This window comes from Drosophila grimshawi, unplaced genomic scaffold, assembly GCF_018153295.1.
Source record: "Drosophila grimshawi isolate 15287-2541.00 unplaced genomic scaffold, ASM1815329v1 contig_1377, whole genome shotgun sequence".
Taxonomy (NCBI): Eukaryota; Metazoa; Arthropoda; class Insecta; order Diptera; family Drosophilidae; genus Drosophila; species Drosophila grimshawi.
The window spans coordinates 6,656,521-6,667,181 of record NW_025062900.1 but is presented as its reverse complement, the minus strand read 5'-3'; the positions used below and the strand labels follow the sequence as shown (position 1 = coordinate 6,667,181).

Below are 10,661 nucleotides of genomic sequence, written 5' to 3'. Positions count from 1 at the left end.
AAACCAAACAACAAAGCAAGCAGCACAAGTGGCAGCGGTATAGGTAAAGTGGTTAAGGATGAGGGAGTGGATGGGTGTGGGGGTTGGGGAAGGCAAATAATGGCAAATATATTGAACACTGCGATAAACATATGAAAAATGCACATGCGACTGGCGCCAAGTTCAATTCCGCAGGCCAAAAGTTTACGCCACTTAATAGAACTTGACGCAAATTCAATTACAACGTTGCCCCCCGTCACTCCTACTGCTACTGCCCTGCAACAAACACACACACACACACATGCACACACAGACGGAAAATAAGGAAAAACTTGTTAAAGAAATTGGCGGAAAAACGTTGCCTTCTTGGTTTTCTGTGGAAAACTTTTGTCCACCGACGGCGGTTTTTTGTGTGATTTCTGTAAACGTTGTCACAGCTCGAGGGCTCTCTCGATATATATCTATCTCTCTATATCTATCTCTGTGTCTTTCTCTGTCTCTTTCGATGCCTACGGTTGTTGGCCAGCATTGGAATTGAAAGTTTTGTCCTTGAGGCTATTTACACTGCAATCGCTACACCTCCCCACAAAACCTCTTCTACAGCTTTGGGCTGCAATTAGCAAATAAAACTTGGCATATTTTAAGCGTCAATGAGGCGACTGTCTCCTTTGCAAAACTTTTGCAATCACTTTCATTTCGCTTCTTATTGGCCAACAAAGTATTGGCCAAGTGCGCCTTTTCAACTTGAGCGTCAAAGGAGTATTTATTTTGAAGAACTTGACTCTTGCAGTTTATATTTCTATTTCCGTTTACCTCAATTAAATAAAGTTAACGTATGATATGTATCGAATACAATCAAAATGTTATTAATAATTGTTGTATTATAATTAAACCATGCACTTTACTCATGAGATATATGGATTTTGTGATTTCCACTTGCTGCTTGATAAATTTTGTGCTTAGAAATTTGAATGCAGTTCGATCAAAAATATCGTTGGGATGCCTTAAAAACTCTTTAAAGATTTAACCGACTTAGAACCATTTTTCTGATGCGCTATGGATCTGAAAAGCGCTTTTGTTTTAAGCACAGATGTATGCAATTCAGCATACCTAAAAATATGCCGCAATGTTGAAGGAAAATTAGGAAGTTCAGCAACCTGCAAGGTGACCGTATTTTTGCCCTGAAAAGTATGCTACTTTTATTGCATTAGTTCAATCCAGTCAATGCAGCAACCTAATTTGTAGGACTGGTGTATGTACATGCTATGCTAAACTGCAACGAGAAAAGAAAATTATGCAGAATGACTAAGTTTCCTATAAGACGTAAACAAATAAAAATCCCTTTTTTGGTATAAGAAGTGTTGATTTTATATATTTTATATTTTTATTTTGGAAGCTACAGTATTTTATGTTGAATATCTTGAAATATATATTTTAAATTGTACAACTCAAATATCACATTTCGGTTGTTGTCTCGACTTACAAACATTTCGAAATATTTCGGTGCCTACAAAAAGCTACTGCCAAGAAGCGGCGAATGCACCAGTGTTCTTCAAAACGCTAGATGGCGCCAGCAGGTATTTACTTCTGTTGCCGCATACTACCAAATGGCGGCAGTCAATAAAATGATTAATTATATGAACTGGAAATCATTAATAATCAATTACTTACTATTAATCAATTAGTTATTATTGTGATAAGCGACGTGAGAATTGAAGCACTGTTTTCAATTTACATACGCACAATACAATTTGCATTAAAAATTAAATTAAATCAACTTTTCACTTAAGAATTATTGGTTCAGATAATCCAACTTAAGAATAAATTCGAATAAAATTGTAAAATAACTAAACAATAATTATTTGACTATTTTTGGACTTTGAATTATTCTATACTAAGAACAATTAAATAATTTCTGCAGCACGTGCTTTAGTTTAAGCTGAACGCCAAGAAAATAGATAAACAGCTGCAGTATCAGAGATTTGTTGGTAGTTCTTGCATATTGTGTACTTCTTATAAATACGTGAGGTTAACTTAAATTCGGTTCAGAACTGAAAGACAATGCATTGCAATTGGATGTTGAGTTTTGTGGTGGGACTGCTGCTCAATGCCAGCGTTGAATCGAAACGAAGGGGCAGGGGTCATACAGTGCAGCTAGTCCGGAACTCGAATCGCGAGGATTCGCTGAAAACTCTGCAATTCGAGACGACAGCTCTTCAGTCCAAATTTAGACTGAGAGTGTCCAGAACAAAAGCAAACGTAACTGCGCAAAGTGAGCCACAACTGCCGCTCGGCAATGCCTACAATACGGAATACTATGGTGAGATTCAAATCGGCAGCTCGCAGAAATTCAAGGTACTCTTCGACACGGCCTCCTCGAATCTGTGGGTGCCCTCGATACAGTGTCCGCCAGATAATTGCACACGTCTGCATCGCTACAATTCGAGTCTCTCCAGCAGTCATGTGGCCAATGGGAAACCGTTTCAAATACAATACGCGACCAGGAATAATCAGCCGACAATTCTTAAGGGCTTCCTCTCCGCGGACAATGTAACACTGGCTGGCCTAAGCATTAAGAGACAAACTTTTGCGGAGATCACTTCACTACCGCCGGGCATCTTTAGTCGCGCCAATTTCGATGGCATCTTTGGGCTGGGCCTTAAGGAGATCGCCATTGATGGCATCGTACCGCCTATATATAATCTCTTTCAACAGGGCCTCATCTCGCAGCCAACATTCTCGATTTACCTCAATCGCACTAATACGGGTGTTGTTGACTCAAATGGCGGCAAACTGATACTGGGACCAAGTGATCAAACCTTGTACAGTGGCTGCATGACGTATGTGCCCCTCTCCAAGATTGGCTATTGGCAATTAACCGTTGGCAGCATTGTCATGGGCAATGATAAGGAACTCTGCTCGAAATGCGAGGCAATTGTGGATTCGGGCACCTCGTTGATTGTGGCACCTCGAGCTGCTTTGAAGAGTATAAACACAATACTTGGACTGACGGAGAATGACAAACGGGATGGTGTCTACACAGTGGCCTGCTCCAGAATTTCCAGCCTGCCCAAAATCACTTTGAACATTGGACGACGTGACTTTGTACTCAGCCCAGCAGACTATGTGATTCAGTATAAGAATGTGTGTGTTTCCGGCTTTACGAGCTTGGAGGGTTTGGGCAAGGAGTTGACAGATGAACAGGGCACCGAGTATGACAATCTTTGGGTATTGGGCCTTGTTTTCATGGGTCCCTACTATATAGAGTTCGACATTGAGTACAAGCGCATCGGATTAGCTTCAAAGATGTAGATGATTAAATATTTAGACAATTTAGTCAAATTTTTCAATATAAATATTAATATTGAAAAATTTGACTAAAGAGTAAGATTCAAATAATAGTAAATTCTCCATTATTACGAAATATTTATTACTATTTAACATAGCTTAGTACAAATGATTTGGTCTATCATTCGTCATGATTCATAACAATATATATTTTTGTCAAGTCTTTTTCTAAAACCTGATCTTTTTTTTATACATTTTCAGTTCCATAAATAAAGTTCGTAACACCTTAGCTTAATTTCCAATCAATATAATTAAACAATATTATTAATATTTTATTTACCTTGTAAAAGCCGATAAGGTTTGTTTCTTTCTTTTTTTTAACCTGAACGTACACTCAGAAATAAAAAACGAATTGGAATTCCGAAAATTGCCCAGGAAACTAGAACCGTTTTATAGTTTTCAGAATTTATAAATTTAAATAATAAAATAATAATAATATATAAAATAATAATAAACAAAAATTAAAACAGCTGCGCAGAAATTTGACTTTTTTTTAATTGTAGAAAAGAAGAAAAAAACTGGTTTTCATTAAGACACAAGAATCCGCCATACAAATATACTTTCTGAATAATAAGGTGAGTTGCGTTTTGCGACAAAAGTCTGGCGATTTTTCTTTAGTGTACTATGTTTGCTTACATTTTGTAGACATTCGTTGATTTCAGTTCGGGCTTGCGAAAAACAATAACACATGCTCCGTCTTTATTTATTTATTTTTTTTGTTCGACCCTTCCGGTCTGGTGAAATTTGCGCTTTTGCTTACCTTCTAACATTTAAGGCATTTAGAACTTAAGATAACTAATTGATAATTGACTGAGCTTAGCTTCTGTAATTTTGTGAATTGGCACTTGCTCTAATGCGGGTACTTATTGCACGAGAGTAAGACATGACAACACTGAACAAAATTTGGGACTTTATTGTATATAAAACAATGCGTTAAAAAATTAAACAAAATTTGAGATTGTTAAGTAGTAAAACATAAAAAACCCAAACAAAAAAATAGATATATATAAAATATATTTATATATATTCAAGTTAAAAACTCAAGTACCCTTGCAGATTTATAGCAGATTTTTTTTTAAAAATAAATTACCAAATAAAACTATTTAAATTTTACTTATTTAATTCAATTCAATTTCTTCACACCTTTTTTTTCGAAAAGTATTATTGCAGTGAGAAACCTAATTGCAAATTAATCAATTTATGTTATCAATTTATAAATTTAACGATTATTTTATAATTATCTTGAAGTGATCAATCCTGAACAGACTTATGGATTTGGTATATATAGCAGAGGCAAACGCAATTGATTTCAGTGTGGCCCAGTCAAGGCAACCAAAAACCAAAAGAGTCAAAAAATAAAGTGAAAATGTTAAAGCAACTACTGCTGCTGGCCACTGTGGTGGCGCTGGTCAGTGCTGAACTGCATCGCATACCCATCCACAAGCACCAGCAAAAGAAGACCCGACAGCACATGAAGTCAGCTGCACGTCATCTCCGTCAAAAGTATCACAAGCAGAGTGAACTCTATGTGGATTATGGAGCACCCAACAATGATTTATCTGGTAGTGTGGAGGACTCCAACGCTGACTATACAACGGAGGAACTATCCAACAATCAGAATATGGATTATTATGGTGAGATTGCTATAGGAACTCCACCCCAGTACTTCAAAGTCGTGTTCGATACCGGCTCGTCAAATCTGTGGGTGCCATCGGTGAACTGCCTCCCTACGGATCTCGCTTGCCAGACTCATAATCAGTACAATTCGAGTGCATCCAGCACGTATGTGGCAAATGGAGAATCTTTCAGTATACAGTACGGCACTGGCAGTCTCACGGGATACCTCTCCTCGGACACAGTCAGCATTAGTGGCTTGAGCATTGTGAATCAGAGTTTTGCCGAGGCCACCTCTCAGCCAAATAGCAGTTTTACTGGTGTACCCTTCGATGGTATATTGGGCATGGCCTATTCAAGTATTGCCGAGGATTCGGTTGTGCCACCATTTTATAATCTCTGGAACCAGGGACTGATTGATAAGCCCACGTTTGGTTTCTATTTGACGCATAATGGTTCCGCTGAGCTAGGCGGTGAACTTATACTCGGTGGAGTCGATAACACGTTGTTTGAAGGCAATCTGACCTCTGTCCCTGTCTCCCAGATGGGCTACTGGCAATTTGCCATGGCTGTCGTCGCAATGGATAACAATGTTATTTGCAGCGACTGTCAGGCAATTGCGGATACGGGCACCTCTTTGCTGGCTGTACCCGCTAATCAACTCACATATATAAATAATATTATTGGTGCTTATCAAATGGACGGGGATTACTTTGTGGACTGCTCACTTGTAAATAGTCTGCCAACGCTCAACTTCTTAATTGGCGAGAGCGTTTTCAGTCTGACATCCGCCGAATACATTACCGTCATTCAGGAGAGTGACACCAAATACTGCATGTCTAGCTTTACGTCTATTGACACAAACTTCTGGATTCTAGGTGATACCTTCATTGGCCATTATTACACACAATTTGATTTCGGACACAATAGCGTCAGCTTTGCACCACAAATTTAAAACTGCGAACTATTTTCCAAATAATTATTCGCAATGGAAAACAGATATTAAAAGAATGCAAGCATAATAAATAAAAAAAATGAAGTTCTTAAATGTTAAAATGTAGAAAGATACGGTTCTCCGTGATATATTACATAATTGTGCAATTGTTTATTAAGATTTATGACTTCAGAGAGATGGTGCACTCAAAAATTTGTGAAAAGTGCATTCCAAAATTTAGAAGCCTTTAAATATGAATAATCGCTTAAGGATAATCGATAAGGTGTTCAAAAAACTCTCAACAATTGCAAGAAGTCAAATGAAATATACTTTCAAATAGATCTGAGTGTCAAAATGAATTCATTTGTTGCTCGCTTCGGGCGGAATGCGTGGTAGTTGTTGAGATGGTTGCAGCTGAGCCGTTTGCTGATGAGACAGTTGTTGGAGAAGCAGCACGCGTTGCTGCAACATCCCCTCATAGAGTATTGCAGCAGTTGCCGCATTAGAAAATTTTAGCTGCTGCTGCTGCTGCTGCACGTGTTGTTGCTGTTGCTGCTGCATCTGCTGCAGCATAGTTTGGTGACGCAAATTCGCCATCAGCAGTTGAGTGTAGGCCTGAGTAAGATTGAAGGCATTGCCATTGGCCAAGCCGTAGATGGGCATCGACATGTTTTGCGAGCCGCCAACAAGCTGTTGTTGTTGCTGCCGCTTATGCTGCTGTGGCACCTGTTGCTGCAGCACCTTCAAATACAGCTGCGACAGTGCTTCAGTGTTGCCACGTCCTAGTATCGTTGCCACGTAGCTCTGCCCGCTGGGCTTTGGCAGTGGATTTTTGGGTTGATTAGCGGAGCTCTGATAAAAACAAAAACGAATTAATTTGCCGAATAATCATCAAAAAATCGTCCTTCCATCGAGGCAGATTAAAATAGATAAGCCAACTTCAGCAAAAGAACAAATATAGCCAAAGTTTCTCATTGGCATAGATGGATAGGCGCCATCAAGAATATTTTCATTATTACTCACGCTGGCAGAGCGTAAGTGCTCGAAACCTGGCGACGAGTCGGTTCCCTCGTCCGAATTCCAGTTTGGATAGTCGTAGAAATCGTCACCAAAGAGTGCATAGCACTCGGCAGTCTTGTGATAGGTGAAGCTGCCGTGAGCCGGATGTCCCACGGTGTCGCCATGGAGTGCGTTCAGCACCTCAAAATAGAATCCAGTAATCTTTTCAGGCTTCGGTAGCTTAAGGGGCTCATGATCGGGTTCCATCGGACAGCAGATCTTCTTGGCCAGCAGCTCGCTGCCACTGGCTATAAAAATAATTCAAATCTATTAATTTACATGTGTGAAAAAGTTGAATAGGAATCTAACTTACGCTTTGCATATAGTTTGGAACAGTTGCAATACATTCTAATATTTTAACTATATTTAAATATATTATATTATTAGCACACCTCTACTTGCAGTTTCTTCTGACACTCTCTGCTTCAAGTCTTGGAAATCACGGGAGCTGAATTTGAGTCTATCAAAACTGGTGCAACGCCTCTCTTTGTGCCTATCGAATGTTTGTGATATCAAATTGAACTTAAACATTGCAAAACACACCTTTTTCCACTTATTCTTCTTTAACTTTAAATCGAATTTCTGTACTTTGCTAGCCAACTCAGAGAAACCAAATGTGACATTTAAGTTGAGCGATAGATGGGCAGCACTGGCTGTCAAGATGTCATTCATAAATTTGAATGACACTTTTCATTTAACTTACATCTCTAGTTAGTGACTTAAATGGATAATGGATATATATATATCTAGATCTATATAGATGTACCTGTTTCTTTTCAAAGTAATCAAAGCTGCCTTCATTTTTTAGGGATATGGGTGAGATTAGCACTAAACAACTGTTGATCGACTTCACCGAGTATAAGTTGAATGCCTTGCTGAAAAAGAAACCAAAGGTGGGCTCATCATTCAGTTCAATCATAAAGAAATATCTCGGAAAGAATATAGGCATATATGTCTGTCTGTATATATGTCAGTCGGTCAGTTTTAAGGCTATCTTGAAGAAACTTGGATTATATCCGTCTTTATTGCTTGTTATAATAGTCGTATGGGAAACCTTATTTAATAAGTATTGCATAAATTCAGAAGCTTAAGCTTAATCTGTTTCCATTGGACAAATGAAGCCATTTCTTAAAATTACCATTTTTTTTTTTTTTTTTCTTTCACAATTATAACAACAACAAAAGATAGGCGACAAACTCATGAAAAAGTGACTAGGGGTGGATAATATTTTGCTTTTTTAAGGCATTGTTGTTTTATCGACATGCTCCTCAACAGCTTCCACAATGGCATAGCAAAATCCAGCACCAGTTCCGGCTAATTTGGCAAATCCTGGTAGCTTCAACAGCGTTGGTTGGCATCTGAAAGGAAACAAAATGTTTAATAATAATATTTATTAAATGGAATCGCAAATATTGAATCTTCTAGCGTTTATAATTGAAGTCTCAATTCACTATTCACCCGTCACTTACAAATTCTCAGTTGCGTTATTGCCACAGTTGCCATGTTCATTCCAGCCCCAGGTATATATTTGACCAGCTGATGTGCGCAGCAGCCCATGCTCGGCGCCCATATGTAAATGTGCCGGCGCCTCTCCCTCCTCCAGTTCGAGCTGGAGTGGCTGGGGCGTTGCGTGCTGCTCAGTGAAGCCACCAGTGCCAAGTTGGCCGTAACAATTGCGACCCCAGAGCAGAATGCCATTGTTTTTTAGAACGACCGCATTGTGCGTCCAGCCGACAGCAAGTTGACGCACATCTGCCTCAAACTGAAATGCATTCGACTGACCAAACTTGTTGTCGCCCAAGGCTATTATGCGTCTGCTGCCGCCCGCCTCCAAGTTGATACACTTGAGCAGCATGTGATTCTGTCCGCTAACCAGTGAGGCAATCCTCAGCTCATTGGGGTTATGCGCCTGGATCTTCATCACGTTGCAGCGATGCAGGGACGTTGCAGTAATGTCCAGTTCAATTGGTGCGGGATCCATGACACGCAATCGCCCAAAAACATAGATCTTCTGATCCTGGGTGAGCACAGCGCAGAAGCGCATACCAAAGCTAATCCTTTGCGCTGGTTCGTCGCGTGGCAAACGCACCGCCATCGGACTACGCACCGCCATAAAACCACGCTGGCAAATGCCAAGTTGCTGAAAGGCATTCGAGCCCCACACAAAGACTCGTTTCGTCAGCGTAATCGCACCCGAGATGTCCCAGCCACAGCTGATGGTCTCCACAGGCACTTCCTGCGAACAGAACAGATTACTTAATAATCTTCAACAGTGAAATTAAACTGAGGGCACACCTCAAAATATTCAGTGGGCACCATGCTAAACTCATTGTGGCACTCCTCCGTCGAATTGAGTCCGAGTTGGCCGCGATTGTTCCAGCCGCAGGCATGGACACGCCCATTATTGTCTAGGATTAGAACATGACCTCCGCCACCGCGAATGCAGCGTATGTTGTGGGGTTGAAAGGAGCACTTGGCGAGGCGCTGTGGCGACATGCACAGCTCCGATTCGTAGCCAAGGCCGAGCTGACCGTGAGAATTGGCGCCCTGTGCGCAGCCAAAACAAAGGAAATCTCTCATTAATTTGCAATGCAAATGTTATATTTTTTATTGGCGATGTCGCCGAACGGCTCTTACCCAGGTATAGACACCGACATCCACCATTGCGACCACCAGTTGCGCTCAGTGTTGGGGTTACGGTTAGGGTTAGTGTCAGGGGCGGTGTTGGGGGCGACGTCGTCGTTGCACTTCCGGTTTGTGTTTCACACGTTGATTTAATGCGCCGCAGTCACGCCAACAATGTCGACGGATCCCTGTCGTCTTCTTCTTCTTCGTCCTCTCTTCACCAGTTGCAGTTCGTCCTCGCAACGCGTTCCTCTGCCCGTCGCTGCTCATGTAAAACTGAGCCACTTTCTTGCCGGCCAAATTACTTTTATATCGTTTCGCTTGAATATATTTCGTGTCCACTTTGTGTTTCCTTTGGTCGGGCTACAGTTGCGCCTGATTCACATGCTGCTCATGTTCATGTTTTACTTTGCTTTTAGATTACAATATTAAGCGTTCAATAAATTGTTTACAAAACATTATTTTCATTTTCGTAGTTGGCAGCGTTGCCAGTTAGCTGAATCTATCTGTTTGTTTACAAATTGTGCGCATATTTGTTGCTCATCTTGCCGGCTTAGCGAGGTGGCAACATACAGCACTCATATGTTTTTGGTATTTATGGCTAGTACGCTGATCGCGCATTTGGCGAGCAAGTCAACATAATTATTTACACATATTATTTGAAATTTACATTTAACTTGGTAAATATTATGATAATTAACAGTACAATATTGCTTGCTAAAATACAAAACTTCTGGAATATCATTTTTTTGCAGACATATTGTTTGTGCAACATATCAATGGTTTGACCAGTATGCCATTTCCTTTTGCAACAATATTCTCGTGATTTCAGAATCAGTGCTGTATAATAATTAATACTGGTAGCTTAAATCGATGTTTATAAAGTTTTACATAATTGCTAGGTACAGAAAATATAACCGCATATCAAATTCACGCCACCCTAAATGGAAAACGATTTTGAGCAAAAAGTGTCGTTAGATGTTTTTCTCAAGCAGTACGTAGTCTTGAATACCCTGTAAAAGGAGTACATTTCATAGTTAAGTTGACAAAAAATATTAAATTACACCTAACAAGTGTTTCTGGATACTGTGGTGTGGCAGCA

The 10,661-nt window shown here is 40.0% G+C and overlaps 4 protein-coding genes across 6 annotated transcripts; 2 read left to right on the top strand and 2 right to left on the bottom strand.

The window, feature by feature from the left end:
- Positions 1-2,044: 2,044 nt before the first annotated feature.
- Positions 2,045-3,302, top strand: LOC6562191 (lysosomal aspartic protease). Of its 2 annotated transcripts, XM_032736280.1 has the most exons (2): positions 2,045-2,337; positions 2,389-3,302. In XM_032736280.1, exons 1-2 carry the CDS (start codon positions 2,056-2,058, stop codon positions 3,289-3,291), a joined length of 1,185 nt encoding a protein of 394 aa, XP_032592171.1. In that variant the 5' UTR covers positions 2,045-2,055; the 3' UTR covers positions 3,292-3,302. The 2 variants fall into 2 exon arrangements, with proteins under 2 accessions (XP_032592171.1, XP_001988893.2); XM_001988857.2 differs by having other exon boundaries at positions 2,045-3,302.
- A 1,341-nt stretch (positions 3,303-4,643) lies between these two features.
- LOC6562192 (lysosomal aspartic protease) lies at positions 4,644-6,212 on the top strand. The gene has a single exon (XM_001988858.3). It carries the CDS (start codon positions 4,694-4,696, stop codon positions 5,894-5,896), a length of 1,203 nt encoding a protein of 400 aa, XP_001988894.1. The 5' UTR covers positions 4,644-4,693; the 3' UTR covers positions 5,897-6,212.
- An 8-nt stretch (positions 6,213-6,220) lies between these two features.
- Positions 6,221-7,527, bottom strand: LOC6562193 (mediator of RNA polymerase II transcription subunit 15). 2 transcript variants are annotated; one of them, XM_032736475.2, is made up of 4 exons: positions 7,478-7,527; positions 7,327-7,427; positions 6,899-7,182; positions 6,221-6,727 (listed from the first exon to the last, which is right to left on the bottom strand). In XM_032736475.2, the coding sequence occupies exons 3-4, from the start codon at positions 7,139-7,141 to the stop codon at positions 6,236-6,238; spliced, it is 735 nt and encodes a 244-aa protein (XP_032592366.1). In that variant the 5' UTR covers positions 7,142-7,182; positions 7,327-7,427; positions 7,478-7,527; the 3' UTR covers positions 6,221-6,235. The 2 variants fall into 2 exon arrangements, with proteins under 2 accessions (XP_032592366.1, XP_043070546.1); XM_043214611.1 differs by lacking the exons at positions 7,327-7,427; positions 7,478-7,527 and adding an exon at positions 7,248-7,282.
- Positions 7,528-8,082: 555 nt separating this feature from the next.
- Positions 8,083-10,003, bottom strand: LOC6562194 (secretion-regulating guanine nucleotide exchange factor). Its single transcript, XM_001988860.3, has 4 exons — positions 9,572-10,003; positions 9,230-9,481; positions 8,404-9,170; positions 8,083-8,292 (listed from the first exon to the last, which is right to left on the bottom strand). Exons 1-4 carry the CDS (start codon positions 9,596-9,598, stop codon positions 8,172-8,174), a joined length of 1,167 nt encoding a protein of 388 aa, XP_001988896.1. The 5' UTR covers positions 9,599-10,003; the 3' UTR covers positions 8,083-8,171.
- Positions 10,004-10,661: the final 658 nt, after the last annotated feature.

What these genes read in the sequence shown, in the direction of transcription:
- LOC6562193 (XM_043214611.1), bottom strand. Translation starts at nt 7,281, where the DNA reads ATGTATTGCAACTGTTCCAAACTATATGCAAAGC. An exon ending in TTCCAAACTATATGCAAAGC is followed by an intron (nt 7,183 to 7,247) that starts GTAAGTTAGATT and finishes TTATTTTTATAG; the next exon opens with CCAGTGGCAGCGAGCTGCTG. An exon ending in AGCACTTACGCTCTGCCAGC is followed by an intron (nt 6,728 to 6,898) that starts GTGAGTAATAAT and finishes TGTTTTTATCAG; the next exon opens with AGCTCCGCTAATCAACCCAA.
- LOC6562192 (XM_001988858.3), top strand. Translation starts at nt 4,694, where the DNA reads ATGTTAAAGCAACTACTGCTGCTGGCCACTGTGGTGGCGCTGGTCAGT.
- LOC6562191 (XM_001988857.2), top strand. Translation starts at nt 2,056, where the DNA reads ATGTTGAGTTTTGTGGTGGGACTGCTGCTCAATGCCAGCGTTGAATCG.
- LOC6562194 (XM_001988860.3), bottom strand. Translation starts at nt 9,598, where the DNA reads ATGGTGGATGTCGGTGTCTATACCTGG. An exon ending in ATGTCGGTGTCTATACCTGG is followed by an intron (nt 9,482 to 9,571) that starts GTAAGAGCCGTT and finishes GGCTGCGCACAG; the next exon opens with GGCGCCAATTCTCACGGTCA. An exon ending in AATAACGCAACTGAGAATTT is followed by an intron (nt 8,293 to 8,403) that starts GTAAGTGACGGG and finishes GTTTCCTTTCAG; the next exon opens with ATGCCAACCAACGCTGTTGA.